This window comes from Myxine glutinosa, chromosome 7 (genome assembly GCF_964187855.1).
Source record: "Myxine glutinosa chromosome 7, kmMyxGlut1.1, whole genome shotgun sequence".
Classification (NCBI taxonomy): Eukaryota; Metazoa; Chordata; class Myxini; order Myxiniformes; family Myxinidae; genus Myxine; species Myxine glutinosa.
Window position 1 is genome coordinate 153,914,814 of NC_136267.1, and position 19,949 is coordinate 153,934,762.

The 19,949-nt window shown below is 44.5% G+C and overlaps 1 protein-coding gene across 1 annotated transcript in view; it reads left to right on the forward strand.

Moving 5' to 3' along the window:
• MOCOS (molybdenum cofactor sulfurase) overlaps positions 1–19,949 on the forward strand; it is a 329,100-nt gene that overhangs the window by 181,436 nt on the left and 127,715 nt on the right. The window contains exons 7-8 of the mRNA XM_068123432.2: positions 1,478–1,594; positions 1,870–2,187. Of these exons, the coding sequence (XP_067979533.2) occupies positions 1,478–1,594; positions 1,870–2,187 (435 nt within the window). The remainder of the gene's footprint in view (positions 1–1,477; positions 1,595–1,869; positions 2,188–19,949) is intronic.

The window sequence follows — 19,949 nt, forward strand, 5'->3', positions numbered from 1 at the left end:
CTCAAACCGGCGCACATGGACGTCGACTGACCACCACGGTTGGCCCTTCCTCCGCGGCGAGGCCGCCCCCCGTCCACAGTTCCCCCCGCTCGACCACCCACCACCACGTCGGACCCCTCCCCACGACCCTCCAGGGGTCGCTTCGGCCGGGTCATCCGGACCCCCCCTTAAATTGACCCTGCCGGTGCAGGTCGATTCTGGAGGGGCGTGTGTAGCGGTTACCGCTGGATGCACACAATCGCCTTGCACCGGCCAGAACACGGCCAGACGCGCCTCTCCCGGGCATGCCCGGACTCACTGTTCCCGGGCACGCCCGAACCTCCCGGGCACGCCCGGTCTCGTCTTTCCCGGGCATGCCCGCTCTCGCCTTTCCAGGGCTCGCCCAGAGCGTCCGGGCATGCCCGCTATCGCCTTTCCAGGGCTCGCCCAGAGCGTCCCGGCATGCCCGCTATCGCCTTTCCAGGGCTCGCCCAGAGCGTCCGGGCATGCCCGCTATCGCCTTTCCAGGGCTCGCCCAGAGCGTCCGGGCATGCCCGCTCTCACCTTTCCAGTGCTCGTCCAGAGCGCCCGGGCACGCCCAGCCTCGACTTGCCAGGCCGCAGCCAAACACGCCCGGGCAGGTCCAGACTCGCCTTTCCAAGGCTCGCCCTTGACACCAGGGCATGCCCGGTATAGCTTTTGCCGGGCAAACTTCCCGACATAAATGTGTCTATATATTGCTGCCCGATAAACGGGCTTTTGTCAGAATACCTGAGCTGTTTTGTTTCAATAAAGCAACTCGGACGAATTCCGTCTTTGGTCGCGTCACTTCTTTCGACTCGCGTTGGAGCGCAGCTCCTTCAATATTATATATATATATATATAATATAATATAATATATATATATATATATATATATATATATATAGATATATATATATAATATAATATATATATATATATATATATATATATATATATATTATATTATATTATATATATATATATATATATATATATATATATATATATATATATATTGTTGTGTGCCTACCCTCTAGTGAACACCGCAAGGCGACGGATGACCAAACGAGCTTTAAATCCGAGGCGTTCAGTAAATGGTGGACCTTCTTTATATGCGTGGGGGGAAGGGCCTGGAGCGCTGGAGCGATATTCAGATGATAGGGTCATTTTCTCTTTCAGTGATACCAAGTTAAATCGTCTTGGGACATCTATAAGGCTTTCCTACAGGAAAGCTTCTTGTCTTCATACAGCCTAACTGCTACCACTCTGGGGGGTGGGGGGGGGGGGGGGAGGGTGGAGGTGGAGGTTGAGGAGTGGGTTTGTTGTTTTTCTTCTACACATCATTTATAGTAGCCATTATATTTGTGTTTTACCAATTACATTTGCTATTATTCAGGCTCATGTTAGAGCTCTTCATTTGATCTTTAACATTTCTGACCTTTCATTTCCTTCTCTCAACTGCAATTAAATATAGGTGGAGAAACTTGCAAAGCTTTATGGTATTCAGCTACGGACTGGGTGCTTCTGCAATACTGGCGCCTGCCAAGCACAGCTCGGCCTCAGTGATTGTGATATCAAGAACAACTTAGAAGTGAGGCCTACAATGTATACATGACTTGGTTAAAACATTTAATTTGCTTTTATTCACACTTGTTTTCAATTAACTTATGTATTTAGGAAACATTTTTGATATATGATGCTTTCCATTGATGCCATTTTGGCAAACTTCCTTTTAGCTGTGCGATAGCTGCGCGATTGCACTTGATCCTTAATTTAGGAATAGTAATTGATCTCTTTCCTGGTTTTTGGCCAAATAATCTTGAATTGTTTCCAAATGGCATTTGCCAAATGTTTCTCACCAATCAGGCCGGCCATGTTTGTGGCGACTTGGTGGATTTAGTGAATGGCCGCCCAACAGGAGCAGTTCGTATCTCATTGGGCTACATGTCCACATGTGAGGATGCGCATGCCTTCCTGAACTTCATGGCCAACTGCTTTGTGACAAGGTCACAGCGTGCTGGTGTTGTATCAACCACGTTACCTTACACGAGACCTTTTGGAAGCAATGACCTTGACTCATCTCAGACGGAGACATCAATGTCATTTCAAAAGCCACAAAAAAACACTCGACCAATTCTCACCAACATCTTCGTCTACCCAATCAAATCCTGTGCACCCATTGAGGTATTTTACTATCTATTTTACTATCCACTAAAATAACTTACTCCTCACTCTACACTTCTTTTTCTACCCTACCTTTTCTTCACTTGCAATAAGTGGGGCAACCTAAGATGCATTGGGACTCTGGGTTCATTGAGAGATCCCCTAGCCCTAGAGCAACTATCATTGGCCAATTATATATTTATTTACAAGGCGTCAATGTTAATACTATTGGCCAAGAATAGCTGCCAAAGAGAAAACCCAGGATTTGTAATTGTGATATATTTTATAGTCTTTACCAAGATATGAATGTCTAAACAAAAATGCACATATCCATTGATTGTATTTGGTGGCGTCGTCGATATTTTCTGTTTCATTCTGTCCGTCTGTCCCAAAAGTACTCCCTCAAAACAACCTTCTGTGGAACGTTTTTGGGTCTCAGCGGCTGTGTTAAGGTAGGTGGGAGGTTTCAAAAATCTCCCAATGCAATAATAATTTTGATTTTCCACCCATACGAAACTATTCTCGATCCAGAAGTAAACACATTCCGGCTTCAACAGAAACATTCGTTGGTTTGATAACATCTCAATACAATTGCGATTTTGAGTTTCCATCCGAACGATGCCGCTTTTATCCATCCCAAGGTTGGTGGGAGGTTTCATAAATTTTTCAATACAATTATCATTTTGATTTTCCACCCGTACGTGCAGGAACTTTCTTCCATCCGCGAAGCTTGCACTCTCTCGCACACACGCAGCAGTTTGTTGTCAACTTGGCATCATTTAAGTGTGGCAGACATTAAATAAAGTTGGGGAAAAATGTAAACACTGTTTTTTAAAGTGCAGAAACAATGAATAACGACATTTAAAGAAATTTATTCGGATGTGGAGATCATATGACAAAAGGTATGTCAACAAGATAGAGAGGTTAAAATAAATTATCATGTGAAACCACCACTACCTCTTTCTTTGAATAATGGTTGCGCCTCTGCAAATTACATTATACATCTTTCTCAATTTGGTTAGCTTAAGTGTGTGTGTGTGTGTGTGTGTGTGTGTGTGTGTGTGTGTGTGTGTGTGTGTGTGTGTGTGTGTGTGTATGTGTGTGTGTGCTAAATGTCTGCTTAATTCCAACAGCCAACAACCATTAATTTAAAGAAAGAGGTGGCGATGGTTTCACATGATCATTTATTGTGACCATCTGTACCTTCCTTACATACTTCGTGGGAAATCATCCCTACATTCCGTTACATTTTTGAAATGTTTTTATTGACTATTATATATTTTTATTGACATTTTATATTATATATATTTTTATTTATGTTATATATTTATATATACATATATATATTTTATTTATTTATATTATATATTTTTTTATTTATGTTATATATATATATATATATACACATAATATTTTTAAATTTTTTTTATATTATATATATTTTTATGATTATAATTGATGTTTTTATTGACATAAGTCTGGCCTGTTGTTTCGTTTGGCCAATTACAATTCATTGGCGAAGCACTGCGAAGGTTCTGCAGTTTGTAATCGTGCATACGTTTTTAGTGAATTGAAATCGATTTGCTCATGCAACTAAAAATGTCTGCAAAACCCACGATTCACGATTTGTAATGGGAGAAACTACCATTAGTATAAGTACTACGTCCACAAATGTATTTTTCACAGAAGGAGAGCACATTGTTGCTGGATCCATTTGCACATTTCAGCTTGTCAAATCTAAAGCAAATGAAAGCTGTGTGCTTTCAGATTCAAACCCCATGCTTAACCAGAGCATTTGAAAGGCCCTTGCAGATTGAAAGCCTTAAGCCACACTGACATAAGGCCTTATGTAACATTTCCAAATAGCAAATGCATTAGATAAAAAGTGGGAATTATTCTCCTGTTTGAAAGTGACTGCGGGTTGCCAGTGGGATACTGTGGGTTGCCAATTCCAAAGATGGTTGATTAAACATTGATGTTTCACATGCAAAGCTGACATTTCCACAGAGTTTGCTTTTGTTTCACTAGAATTACTTCTCCATTTGTTTCCCCCGGGCACAGACTTGAGCCATGCTTACATTACGCTTTTTGAACCATGAGTTCCATTTATCTCAGACTGGAGAAAATGGCCGTTTTTGCTGATATGTCATTTGTATAATCTTTGTATTTACACATAAGAGGTTTGCTGTGCTTGTGCATACGAAGTGATTGAGGTATCTTGGTAGCGGTGGTTACAGTTTGCATTGTCTGCAGCGTAACAATGCGAGGCACGTGGTGTAGGATTACTGATATTTCATCAGAATTAAAAATCGGGATTCCCACAATGGAAGGAGGTTCTCATGTCTTCAGCGATTGTTCTTTCATTATCCTGAAAAAGGGAATGGAAATCTCAACTATTTTGTCTCTACTGGAAACGCTGCACAAATATTTTAAATATTTTTAAACATTTGTATGTAATTTGCTATAATCTTTTCCCAATACCATGAAATGTAATTTCATTTTGTATATTAATTTAATGCGTGCAAATTGCTTACGCGTTTGCAATGAAGGAAAAGCAGCCACGAATGTACTTTTATTTTTACTCTTAAAAAATACTGAAAATATCTGTGTACGCACGAATCTTAATTTGAGTGTTTTTGTAAGAAATCTGCAGTCATTCAAATGACTGTGAATTTAAATCCGTATTTTTTATTATCCAAGTACATTTATATAAAAACTTATCTTGAATGTGAATTAAATGTGGTTTGCTTGTATTTTGAAAAATGTATCAACATTAATTTTAATTGTAATGTGTTTTCTGCACGCATTTCATTGAGAATGATTACAAACACTGATTCATTCTTTTTTTGACAAAATGGAATCGTTCAAAGACTTTAAAAGGGAAGTGAGGGTGATTATACGTTCGTTATTATTATTGCCAAATTATGCTAATATTATTATTGTTGTTAATATTATTGGTATTAATCAATATATGCTTTGTTACAAATGTTATTATTAGCCCCCGTTGGACTTGGTCCAAAACGGGGGCTTATGGATTGAGTCTCGTCCATCCGTCAGTCTGTCAAAATGTGGGTTGCCGTCCGTTGTCCATCCGTCCGTCCGACCGTCCGTGCATCAGCAGCTATATATCGGACATGTATGGACCGATTTTGTTCATACTTTGCAGAAAGACAACATATGATGGTATACAGTACACAGGCACATCATTTTGTTTCATGATGCAACAAAGATGGCCAATTGGTGGCCATTTTGTTACTTACACATGTCCCCAAACATTTCTCGGACATACATGGACCACTTTTGTTCAAACTTGGCACAAAGACAATACATGAGACAAAAAATGGCCGACTGTTGGCCTTCAACTCCTATACAGGATACACCCTTTCACCCATGGACCTCACTCACACTTAGCATGAAGTGTCCACTCCCCCAGGATAGTTTTGCACTTTGCCACACCTCCTGCCCCAACCCCAACCCCCATCACCCCACTATTGTGCGTGTCATGTTTGTTCTGATTTGCCGGCCACACCTTTTTAACCCATGGGATTCAAACTTGCCATGAAGACTGTTCACTCCCCCAGGATAATTTTGCACTCTGACCTTCTTCTCTAACATCCCCCAAATCCCCTCCCCCATCCCCACCCTCCCCCCTCCCTCACTCCTCACCCTGCCTCCCCACCTCTCCACCCCATCTAAATCTATATATACTAGCAGAAAATGTCTATATTTTCATATCAATCATCCTTGAATAATCTCTCCAATGTACAGAACAATGGTGTACCGAACAATGCGTGCGGAATTGCCAACAGAAAGTACCGATACTGGAAGGAAGTTCAGACAGAGTAGTGGAATAGATGTACATCAATACTTTGACCTTCCCCCATCCCGACACCCCCAAACCCCACACAACCCCACCCCTTCCCATCCTCACCCCCAAACTCAGGTTCATCTGTGCGACCAGGTATCTCCCCCACCCCATGTTCTACCTGACGTCCCCATCCCCTCCCCCTCCTCCCTCTCCAACCTCCTCCACATCCCCCCCCCCCCCCCCGATCCCACCCACTCCCCCACATACTCAGATTTCCCCAGGCTCAGGATTTCCACTCAGACTATGTAGTATATACCTCCCCACCCCCTCCTCCACCTCCCCCTCCTCCACCTCCCCAACCACCCACATACTCAGATTTCCCGAGGCGTAGAACGGATATCTCTGCTAGTTCATTAATAAATGTTTTGTTACAATGTTACCATTATTTTTGTTTTTACACTCGCCAGAGTGTATTGCATTTGAGTCCGTTTGTTACTTGGCCAAAAAAATTTTTTGGACAGGTATGTTGATCGCTCCGGTTTGTGTGTATGTATTTGTGTTTGTCTGTCCACTCACTTATACTTGCCTATAGGTCACAATTGTAAACCAATCGTCACGAAACTTCACCAAATGTTAGCGTTCGTGGTCCGACAAAATCTTATTGATTTTTGAGGTCAAAAGGTCAACATAGGCCAAAAGTCAACCAATTTTTTAATTCTAAAATCCTCAATTTTCATCTGATTGACTTGAAATTTGAATAGGATTTACATATCAGCGAACTGAATTCAACCACCAACTATTTTTTAAATCAGCTTTGGTCAAAAGGTCAACATAGACCAAAGGTCAACAACCATTTCAAATTTCTAAAATCCTCAATTTTCATCCGATTGATTTGGAATTTGAATGGGATTTTCATATCGTCGAACTGAATTCAACCACCAACTAGTTTTGAGATAACACGGGCCAAAAGGTCAACATAGGCCAAATTTCTAAAATTATCAATTTTCCTCCAATTAACTTAAAATTTGAAGACTATTTGCAAATCAAGTCACATAATTGAACCACCAATTATTTGTGATGTTAAAAGGATGCTCTACCGAGTGCCATTCTACTTTGTTCTCTTTTGCCAAGTGTCGCTCGAGTGATTTTTCATTTGTCTGTCTGTTTGTTTGTCTTTGTCTGTCCACACAAAATAGATATGATTTTCTGCACAGAATAGATAGGACATCTTCCATCTGCAACCGTTGGTCCGATTGACAAATTTTCACCATAGGTGCACCTCCTCCTGTAGAATATTTTAATGATAATTATGACGTCATAGGTCACGTGATATGCACGCCATCTTGGAAACCCCGAAAAACTTTGCACATCTATATCTACGAAGCGCTGTATAGAAAAAATTGAGACATGGCTCATTGTAAAGAACTCTCCATGGGGAATAAAATATGTTAATGATATCATAGGTGCCTCCATTATGACGTCATAATTCGACAAGTACAAAACTTCATCCGATCAAGATGAAATTTATTGAGCGTCATCTATGGATAAATCGGTGCAGAAAAAAACCAATGATGATGTCATCGGTCATGTGGTTCGGCCATCATATTTATTTTCACACAAAAGCCTTAAAACCACTAAGAACGTCCTGGTGAGGGTCTGCAATCTCTGATTGCTCTTTCTAGTTTATTTTGCAATTGGAATACCATGTGATGGAAGGACCTATTAAACTGCACTATACACCTTAACATGGCATGGATTTAGAAACATAAGTATTCTTCCGGATTATTTGTATTTAATTAGCCTAATCGACTCAGGAGAACCCAGAATATTGGCAAATATACTTTTTACAAACGAATACAATGAAATCACAATCTCATTGATAGGGTGCCCTCTATTGGATTGATTGACGTCTATCTTGTTAATGTAGCTTTCTCTTTTGTAATCCCATGAACAAAGTAGATTTTGCAAGTTTATTTTGAGGCAAAATTAAAGTTTCCAAAACTTTCACCTCGTGGATCTGATCTGATTACAACATTTTTCACTTTGCGTATCCATGTGTGATAAAATATGCCATTAGCCAAGGAATGAAATTTTGATGAACTTTCTCAATTTTTTCACTTGAGGCAGAATATTTGGCTGTGGAATACCATTAGCCTTGGAACATAATGTGGATGTGAAATGATTGGCTGTTCATTCTTTAAAATATATATTACAAAACTTCTATTTTAAGTGTGCTTGAAACTATTACATTTTTGAAAAGTCTACTGTAGTGAGCTTTTCATCAAATAACAACAGTGTTTTTGTACCATGATACAATTTGTCTTTTCCTCTCAAATTCTCCATCAAATGTTCCCTTGCAACCAATAGTTGTTCTTACTAGCTGTTAGCCCTTCAAGCGGAAATATCCTTCTCGGCCCACCTTTGGTGGGCAATGTGCTGCAGCACATTCTTGTAAATGCACTTTATAATTTTTGGCATTTTTGAAAGAAATTATATTGATCACAACTTATCATACTTCATATGTACTAGCAACGGTACCCGCCCTACGGGCGGGGCTTCAATTGGGAGGCCCAAATGAAAAGGCAAACTATCAGACATTGAAGGCTTTTTTATTTTAAACGATTTTTTTAAACATCCATTAAATGATATCACACGCAACTTATCAAAATCTAAACAGTATTTGTAGAATTTAAATAAAAGCCACATCACTGTTCATATCGGTAAATAGTATTCCATCATGTTTGGAAAAACAGTCTGGTCTTAGCTTAGTGGTTAGGCTGTTGGCTTGGGATCCTAGGATCCTGGGTTCGAATCGCGGTCGATCGCTGAATTAACGCCAGGGGGGTTGACTCAGCCTGTCATCCTTCCGAGGTCGGCAAATTGAATACCAGTTCACTGGTAATTCCCTGTGTGTCGCAAGGGGCGACTAACAGGGTTGGCGGCAGGAAGGGCATCCGGCCATAAAACATTGCTTCAAAAAGGGGCCATGGTGCCCAAAAATGGCCAACCCCTGCTCTGCGGGGAATAATGGCCTCTAAAGGTGGTTCATGTTTGGAAAAACTGGAAAATTCGAAATTGGAGGAATTGGAAAAAAATTGGAAAAACAATATAGCCTATTTTACTCCAGGGGGTCCTAGGATTACCCACCCAAAATTTCGTTGCGATTGGTTCAGCCGTTTTTGCGGTAGCTGGGAACAGACATAGACATTTGGTGAATTATAGTAAGATATTGTTACGGACACGGCTTAAGATGTTATGATGGGCCGAGTGGAATGGCCGCCGTGTTCGCACAGTTTACCCGATTCTTCCCCAACTCACCCGATTCCACCCGACGTTGACCAAGTTGCGCTATGCTAAATCAATGAAGGAAAGGACACAACGGCTGGGATAAATGAAACGACACAAGGAGTACAGTTCTCAAGACCTCCGGAGGAGGATATAATTGGTGGTGGAGAAAAGGGGTAGATTACAAGGTAAGAGGTAAAGCACAGAAGAGATAGGCACTTAGACACAATCTTATCTATCCCAGACAGACCACAGACAAACGGAACAAGACTGACTTACACAGGGATTGATGGCAGGGAAGGACAGGCAGTCGATAGCACAAGGTGCACCTTGGCTCAGGGGCAGAATCAAACACGGTCCGGTCCAGAGATGCGGGGAGGTATTGCAGCGCTCGGAGGTGGTGTCCTTCTCTCTCCCAGCTCAGGGCGCATCTGACGTCACCTCCCTCTTCCTGCGCATGCTCAGCGGGGAGTGACATGCCCTCGGCTCGTTGGCTCTGCCCCAGATGGGATCGGTCCACCGCTTCTATTGGGTGCGGGGGTTACCGGGCTCCGCCCTTGACGAGGAGCTGACAGCGAGCCCCTACTTGGTAACCCCGTCGAGCACATGCTCGATGGCGGCTCGTTGGAAAGGCATGGTGCCCTCCCAACACCCCCCACCAACCAAGCCGGAGTGAGGGCGCACACTCCCCGCGCCGCCGCCGCTGTTGTTGTTGTTGCTGTTGCTGTTGTTGTTGCTGAACCGTGAGAAAGAGCTGCGGGGAGGTATTGGGAGGTCCTAAACTTCCTAACGGTGCCATACAATCACATTCTGGTGCAACGAAGAGTCACAATTAATGGAAACGAGTCCTTAACTGACATAGACTAAGAATAACTAGCAAGATGTCCTATAGTTGTCTACGTGAGATGCGGTGGACCTGGATGCGACATTTAATGGGGGAAATAGGGGGAGGTCGGGTCTACAGAGTGTTGTTTACAGAAAATGGGACTAGGGAATGGGGGATTGGGGATAGTTGGGAAGCATGGAGGAAATAGGGGAATATTTACAAGCGGATATGGATGGATGCCAATCTCATATCCGCAACATTGCACCCTTCTCTACCTCGGGGCGTCCCGACCCGATAAATTTTTACCTACGTTAGTGTGGCACTCAGATGTAGTTCCCTCTACTATTAACTCAACCCTGAGTGCGACAGTTTTACAGATGTTCACAAATGAGTAAATATGTCCCCCTGCGACGTTGCACCCTTCTCCTAACAGAAACACACCCACAGGATAACCGAATCGTGAAAAGAATCCTCAAACTAAACATACAGCCGGTAGGGAGCATCATTTATACAAGACTGATATTTACACTACGATCCAGGACCTGTTCTTTGAGGAACACATGCAGATGTTATGCATAGAGAGAGAGCACGCATGCCAGCATCGATACACCAACCCACGAGTGCCCTGTGGCCCTACGGCCTTTAATAATGTGCAGAGCACCCCATCCAAGCACCAAAAGCACCACCCCATACACACAGTCAGCACCATCCAGTGCACCAATAAAGTGTTCATAAAAATGCACAATTAATTGTCCATGGTCACCGGTGGTGTCGCAGCCGGCCGAGGTTCTGCCGCTGGTCTTGCCTTCCTGGAGTGCACTTGGCCTTCTGGCTTCTTTAAAAATAAAGAAAGGCGCCAACCGCGTCCATTTCTGAATTGTGGCCATCAGGGGGGCCAACTATAAGTGGTTCACCTGTATGGCATAGGTGCCACGTTGACCCAGAGGTCCATCAACGGGTTGTGCTTGCCCGCAAAAGAACTGCGGTCCATTGTGGGCGGCCACAAAAATTGCGGTCCATATGGTGTATCAATCCAGGCAGCAAGCAGCGAAAGTACAGGCCCACAACTGCGGAGCCAGCACCTCTCTCTCCTCTCTCTCCGCCCCAAAGCCAGATCCTCGGAGGTGGGAGACAAAAGAAACAAGTGAGTAAGGTGGTAAGGGCGCAAAAGTGCATGCAATACAAGGTAATGCACACTGGGGGCACATGGGAACCAGGTGAGACAGGTACGTTCCTACCGTATGCCCCCCCCCCCCACCAGGTAACCTACATTGCCCCTCCCTTACCCCTTACTGTATCCACAAAACACAACACTACCCATAAACATCTACTTTACACATCAACAACCGTCCCTACTGTCTTCCCCGTTCCTCCCATAAACCAAATTCGTCTTCTCTCCCTCCTAACCAATCAAATTTGCCATTTCCAACTCTCATCAAAATTTGCCATCTCCAACTCAACATCAAAATTTGCCATCACCAACTCATCATCAGTCCCTCCTAAGGAGGGAGAGATGGAATCACCCCAATGTCTTATCCACGTCGTGATGCATCTCACAAATCCAAACAGCAATTCTCCCTTCCTGCAACACAGAACAAAGGAACACAGGTGTGGAGTCATCATCATCACCTCAGGTAAGTGGCTGCGTATGGTGCGACAGGTTCATCAATCCTAACTATTTCCTAAATGACTTTAACAACTTTACATTGCCCGGGGTCTTTCCCTGCCAATCCATTGGCCAACTTACACTATGGGTTCTAAAAACCAATTCCCATTGACTAAACTGTGGTGCTTCTCAATTTGGGGTCTCACTCCCCCGATTCATCTCCCGGTGCCCTCGCACAATTTCTGGGCTGTGACATGTAGCTCTCCCAGCAGGTCTACCCACCTGCACACCTCCACCACTGTAGTTGCCACCCGAGCTTACCTGCTCCTCACCCTAACCTAACTAACTGGGGAAGGCCCTCTCGCACTCTCACCCCCTCAGTGCCCTCTCTGGCACGGGCTGCCCGATCCACACCCGGGATCCTCAGGCACCCACTGACACTAACGGCTCCCAGAGCCCACCTGCGGCCTCACCTGGCCGACATCCTCACAGTGGTGGAGTGCCCAAACCAACTACACACACTAACAGGCTACACGCCCAGCCATTTCCACCACACTAATGCACCCATCCACAATACCATTCTGCAACCGCACCACAAATGCCAATATCCAACCACAATTTACCTATACCCTCTACCTAACACTTACACTACCCGCCCCGGGTACTCGTGAAAGGGGTCCACTCTTCCCCCATCCACACCTTCGCACCATGCACACCACTCCGTACCACTTACTCCAACTCTCTCCACACCACTCATTCCAATACTCCATGTATTCCACACACCTGTACTTGCACACCTGTGCTCTCATACTTGGTGCCACCTGCACCCTTCTCTCCCCCAAGCGCATTCGCGCTGATCCACAACACTCACCACTCATACACTGCTCCATACACCTGTTCAGTTGCACACCTGTGCAATCACACCTGTTCAATCACACCTCGCACCTCTCCCATCACCGGACCCTCTCGCTCGCACCCTCGTTCCATACCCTCCGGACCAGCCATACACCTCACTCTTGGCCTCTCACGAACATCCGGGTCTATCTCGACCCCCAAGCTTATTAAATCACCTGGCGCATCATACGCACGACCATATTGGTCACCACTTACACCGGGTCCTCTTTCTCTTCGCTTCTCCTCCATCACCTGCGAATCCCTCATCCGGTTAATGAGCACATCATCACGATCCGAACACAGACTTTGGACCAATTGTTTTACTTCCTCCTTTATCTCTTTCTTATCCTCTCTCCGTCGCTTCTTAATTTCGCTCACCCCTTCTTCCACTTCTTCTAATTTCTGCTTCACCTCCTTCATCTCCTCGTGCGCCCCCTTAAGTTCTTCCTCTAACTCCACCTTATTTTTTTCTATGTGCTCCCGCACCTCCCGCTCTTTAACCTCCATCACCTCTACCACCTTGTTCATTTTCCTCGTCAGGTCCTCATGTACCGTTTGACACTCTTTTTTAATTACCTCTACGTCCTTTTTCATCTCCTTCTGTGTCGATTTTAAACCCTCTATTACCGCTGTGTTCTTCTTTACCTGGTCCCCCAACTCCTTTTGTCCCACTGTCAGTTGTTCTACTCCCAGCGTCAACTCCTCTATACCACCTTGCAATTTTACAGTCCCCTTTCTCACCTCCTTCTCCATGCGCTCCTTACAGTGCCTCACCTCCTCGCGCACTCCTCCGACCTCCTCACTCACCCCTCTTCTGATCTCTTCTCCCATCACCTGCAACTCCTGCCCAGATGCCACCCTCATCTGCTCCATTTCCTCCCTGTGAGCATCCAATTTAGTTTCTACCCCCATTCTGACCCCCTCTATCTGCTGCCCCATTTTTTTAACTTCCCTTTCCGCTTGGTCCCTCATGTCCCTCAATTTGCCTTCCATACTGTTTTCTAACCCCTCTAACCCCCTTTGCATCCCTTCCATTTGATTCTCTTGAGCGGCCATTCTGTTTTCTACCCCCATTAACCCATTCTTTACCTCTTTTATCCCATTGTCTAACCCCTCACCGGTACCCCTTGCTTCGTCCCTCATTACCCCCAATTGCTCACTCTGAGCCCTCATTTGCTCACTCTGAGCATCCATCCGGTTCCCCATTCCTAAAATTTGGTTTCTCATCCCCCTGTTCTCTTCCCTCTCCTCATCCGCCTTGACCATGAAGGCCTGCATCTGCTGCATGAATAGGCCCCAGTTCATTGGTGCTGCGGCCGCTGCTACGGTCACGGGCGCGGCAAAATTTGGTGCCGCTACCCCCACGTGCGCGAGGACGCCACTTTGCGCGCCTGAAGCCTCGTGCGCGAGGACGCCATTTTGCGAACCTGCCGCCCTCACTGCTTCGCTCTCCTCTTGTCCCTCAATTTGGTCCTGGATCGACCCTGCCTCACTCTCCTCTACCGGAACCCAGCCGTCTTGATCTGCCATAGCGCGACTTTCAAAATTCGGGTTTTTATTTTAAAACAAAACAAATTTCGGTTACTTGTAATTTTGAGCGCGTTAAGCGCGCTTCGGGTCCGATCTCACTCCTCGACACCAATTGTTACGGACACGGCTTAAGATGTTATGATGGGCCGAGCGGAATGGCCGCCGTGTTCGCACAGTTTACCCGATTCTTCCCCAACTCACCCGATTCCACCCGACGTTGACCAAGTCGCGCTATGCTAAATCAATGAAGGAAAGGACACAACGGCTGGGATAAATGAAACGACAAAAGGGGTACAGTTCTCAAGACCTCCGGAGGAGGATATAATTGGTGGTGGAGAAAAGGGGTAGATTACAAGGTAAGAGGTAAAGCACAGAAGAGATAGGCACTTAGACACAATCTTATTTATCCCAGACAGACCACAGACAAACGGAACAAGACTGACTTACACAGGGATTGATGGCAGGGAAGGACAGGCAGTCGATAGCACAAGGTGCACCTTGGCTCAGGGGCAGAATCAAACACGGTCCGGACCAGAGATGCGGGGAGGTATTGCAGCGCTCGGAGGTGGCGTCCTTCTCTCTCCCAGCTCAGGGCGCATCTGACGTCACCTCCCTCTTCCTGCGCATGCTCAGCGGGGAGTGACACGCCCTCGGCTCGTTGGCTCCGCCCCAGATGGGATCGGTCCGCCGCTTCTATTGGGTGCGGGGTTACCGGGCTCCGCCCTTGACGAGGAGCTGACAGCGAGCCCCTACTTGGTAACCCCGTCGAGCACATGCTCGATGGCGGCTCGTTGGAAAGGCATGGTGCCCTCCCAACACCCCCCACCAACCAAGCCGGAGTGAGGGCGCACACTCCCCGCGCCGCCGCCGCTGTTGTTGTTGTTGCTGTTGCTGTTGTTGTTGCTGAACCGTGAGGAAGAGCTGCGGGGAGGTATTGGGAGGTCCTAAACTTCCTAACGGTGCCATACAATCACATTCTGGTGCAACGAAGAATCACAATTAATGGAAACGAGTCCTTAACTGACATAGACTAAGAATAACTAGCAAGATGTCCTATAGTTGTCTACGTGAGATGCGGTGGACCTGGATGCGACATTTAATGGGGGAAATAGGGGGAGGTCGGGTCTACAGAGTGTTGTTTACAGAAAATGGGACTAGGGAATGGGGGATTGGGGATAGTTGGGAAGCATGGAGGAAATAGGGGAATATTTACAAGCGGATATGGATGGATGCCAATCTCATATCCGCAACAATATAATAAAGCAGGACAGCCTGTCCTTCCTCGAACTACTCCCTCAGTTTTGGGGCTAGCCCTGCCAAACTTTCTGTGGAACCTTTTGGGGTTCCTGCGCATGTCCTAAAACCTTTTTCATAAAATTTCTCAAATCATTTTTTCTTAGGTTATGGGCTCCCATCCGTGCTTAGCACGGGTACCTCACTAGTCATATAATTAAAGAAGACTATCTGTAATACCGGCTACCACCGAAGGTGGCAACATTTTCCATACATAAATTTTGGAGTTTCAGTGACATGTACATTTCCTCTGTGATAAAAAATAATAAAAAACCACCTTTAGAGGCCATTTTTCCCCGCAAGCGGGGGTTGGCCTTTTTCGGGAACCGTGGTTGTTGTTGTTTTTCGGTCCCCTTTTTTTGAAGCAATGTTTTATGGCCGGATGCCCTTCCTGACGCCAACCCTTTTTGCCGCCTTTAACGACAAGCAGTAAAGCTTTAACGCCTCTGTGATAGTAAGAAGATAACTGCTTTGAGGTTCATGCATCCAAGTTCGCTCTGTCTGTTTTGTTGTTGCTACTGTGGTGTTGCTGATGTGGTTGGTTTTATTGTTTTGTTTTTCCTTTACCATAAAATGGGGGGGGGGGGGAGGGGGGAATAGGGGACAGCAAGGTGAATAAGGACACAAACTGAAAAAAAGTTCGGAAACTTTTTTCACTGAAAATTGATAACCATACTGATTTGTTGATATTTGGGTTGAAAGTGTTCTCTTGTTTTTTTAAAAAGCAACTTATAGTCCCTATTAACCCCATATATGGGTTAAATAGGAATAAATAGGATTTTTATGGCTGTCCCTATTCACCCCGTTTTACGGGTGAATAGGGACAATCACTAATACAAAAAAATAATGATCAAGAAACAATCCTGAGTTTACGGGTGAATCGTTTCACCGTTTTCCGTTTTCCGTTTTACGTAAATTCCGTTTTACGGGTGAATCGGGACAGTCACTAATACAAAAAAAAAAAAAAATCAAGAAATAGGGACAGTTTGGAGAAAGTTTTTATCCCATTTTTTTTTTTCGCATTGGCACCGTGGTTTATATTATGGGTGCTTATTATGTGCATCCATCTGAGCTATCAATTTAGCAATAAGTTGGAAACTCAGGATTGTTTAAAACCACCAAAATGGCCTCTAAAGGTGGTTTTAAACAATCCTGAGTTTCCAACTTATTGCTAAATTGATAGCTCAGATGGATGCACATAATAAGCACCCATAATATAAACCACGGTGCCAATGAGAAAAAAATGGGATAAAAACTTTCTCCAAACTGTCCCTATTTCTTGATTATTATTTTTTTGTATTAGTGACTGTCCCGATTCACCCGTAAAACGGGGTGAATAGGGACAGCCATAAAAATCCTATTTATTCCTATTTAACCCATATATGGGGTTAATAGGGACTATAAGTTGCTTTTTTTTTTAAAACAAGAGAACACTTTCAACCCAAATATCAACAAATCAGTATGGTTATCAATTTTCAGTGAAAAAAGTTTCCGAACTTTTTTTCAGTTTGTGTCCCTAATCACCTTGCTGTCCCTATTCACCCCATTTTACAGTACCAGATTGAGGCTCATGGAAAGGTGAGGTGATAGGGGGCATGAACTTACAGTGGGGGTAACAGTTGTACTGCAGAGGAATGATTGAATATAAGAAAAGAGGAGACAGAGTATGTCAGGAAAAACATCGTGACCTGCAAGTAAATGGTTTACCTTAGGCAGTGTGAATGGGGGTAATCAACATTGTGGGTGAGGATGGGTGATGGCATGAGATGGCGGTGCATCCCTTGCTGTTAAAGTTCTACATGAGTACTTTTTGTCAGGATTAATGATCTTCATCGTTGATATGCCGGGTAACAAGTCTTTCTGCTTCGCCATTTCAACTACTGAGGCCCTGCTGCGGACATCAGGATTTTTGGCATTGAGGTTTACTCCTCAAGGTTTTGACTATACTTTGTCTGTCCCCGACCCTCTGACCTGCCTGGTTTGGTTAGGCCTGTCCAGTATAGCTCATTGGGTCATCGGGGCACGCAAGCCGCTCCACGATCGTCAACCTGATAGTCAATTGGAGCGGTGTGTGATATTTAAGGTCCACCAAATAATAATCTCAGACGGGACACCCAACTTAATGTACATCTGAGGGATGGCAAACTTTGTTGTGCCCATTAAGCACCAACTCGACAGTTTATAGTCAGGCTGAGAATCAAACCCAGACTAGGTGAGGCAGTTGATCTGAAACAACCTTCCTTCTCTTCCTGGAAAGCAAACCTGACTGAAGGCAATCTCAGCTCATTCCACAAAGCCTGCAAAAGGTGTGCGTCCACTCTTCGGAGAGCCAGAAGACAACATCTGTCCATCCTCAAAATTGAACTCTCAAATTCATCTCCCTCTAAAATCTGGGGAAAACTTGTTAAGTCTGCCTCTGGTGTATGCTCCCCCTCCATCTCTTCCCTCACTTCATATGACAACACAGCCGACTCCGCTCATGAGAAGGCCAAATCCCTCAATTCTGCGTTTACTTCTAAATCTCGTCTCCAACTCTTCACTCTCTATACCCCCCGCTACCCATTCGTACCCAATTGCCCCTAGACTCTCCTAGACTCTGAGGTGGGAAAGTTTCTAGCAACCCTCGACTTTGATTCTGCAAGTGGACCAGACGGCATCAGCTCATGTGTCCTATACACCTTCTCTGCTGTCACACATCCTCTTTCTCCTCATTTCACCTTATCACATACACTAGGACATCTTCTATCTGCTTAGAAATCAGCGAACATCACTGCCTTACATTTAAAACAGGCAAAAGCAGACCCCCTTTACTACAGACCTATTAGCTTACTTACAGTCATAAGCAAGGCCATGGAATCCATTATCACAGTTGATAAGAAATCCTTCCTTTTCTCCAAAGTCCTCATCTCAGATCACCAATTTGGATTCACACCAGATCACTCCCTCCACCTTGGACATGCTGCTTTTACTCACCCAACAATGAATGGAGGCCCTCAATGTCAGACATGATATCAGGACTATCTCTCTGGACGTACAGTATCTGAAGCTTTCAGTACATCCTGGCATCCAGTCTTGCTGTCCGAGCTCTCTGCCTATGACATCCCAGGTCAACTCCACTCTTGAGTTACTGACCTCTTCACAATCCTTAGAGTTATATGCTGCAAGCATCAGAAAACTGACACTTAATGCTCTGCTCCAGCCTGACAATATGCATCTTGCTACTTGCTTGGTATGGAGGTACAATAGGTCTTGCATTATACGTAAAATGTACTATGTACATGTCAGACCAAACTGAGGTTATGACTGCAAAGAAACTCTCCCGCTTGCGGAAATCATTTCTAAGCCCGGACTTCAGACTTAAGTCGTATATTGACTTCCATGTCAGAAGTATATTTAAGCATATAAACTGCTTATTTTATATATTGTTTAATAAAGTATTTGTTTATCTCCACAATGTCTTCACAACCATTAATTTTTCTTTAAGCAAATTGACTATTTCGGCAGTATAATTGTTTATGTCATTATTGTTTTCATAATTCATGGGTTAAACTCACTGGGAATGAACATTATGTTGAGATGATTAACAATCCATGATTCACATATTTTATATTTCTACACGATAACTGCAAGGTGATACATAAATGTGTGCACCGTCCCTTAGATGGATGTTAAACCTGGCGTCCCATCTGATAGCATATTGGTGAAGGTTTAGTATTCCATGGTGTGCTTCACAAAGATTAGGCAAGCTATCGCCGGCATCTGGGACATTTTCCAAAGTCCTGCACGCTCAGCTGAGTATCCTGCATGAGAGTGGTAACCCATACAGAATCTTGTATAATAAATAGAAGTTGTGTGGCTGTAGCTATGTCAGCAATATTCACTCGTTGATTGGTCGTGACACTGACCAATTAGGTTTGCCCATTTCCCCATTCACTCGGCGATTGGTGGCGGCACTGACCAATTGGGTGTGACTGTTTTCCCCCTTCACCTCTTGATTGGTCATGGCACTGACCAATTGGGTGTGACTGTTTTTCTCAGCATCGTTATTCGTTTCAATTGTTATGGTCTATCTGCGTCAGCAAACCACGGTCATCCATATAGGTGGTGTGGCATATCACATGCTTTCCTTACATTGTTTCCTCACCTCTCACAGCGGTGATTACAATATTGGTGATTACGGTGTGGCGTCTTTATCAAACGCTTTCCTCACCTTGTGACTTTCCATCCTGGTGCTGACTATATTGATTGCGATGTTATACTTGACAATTTTACGTTCCTTTGACTCCCTGGACACGAAGAGCCATCCACGTTTAGTGGGTAGAAGTACACATTTTTTCAATTTAATTTTATTGTTTTTTACCTCTCCCACCCCACCCCCTTCCCATGCCTCCTCCCCCCAAGCCCTCTCCCTCCCACAGATCTCCCGATGTCCCTGCTCTCCATCTTGTCTCTCACTCCCTTTATCATACGTTTTATGTTTTATGTGTAAATTTGTCTTTTTGTGATGAATGTTAGCTCTTACACTAGCCTCGATCTTGTAT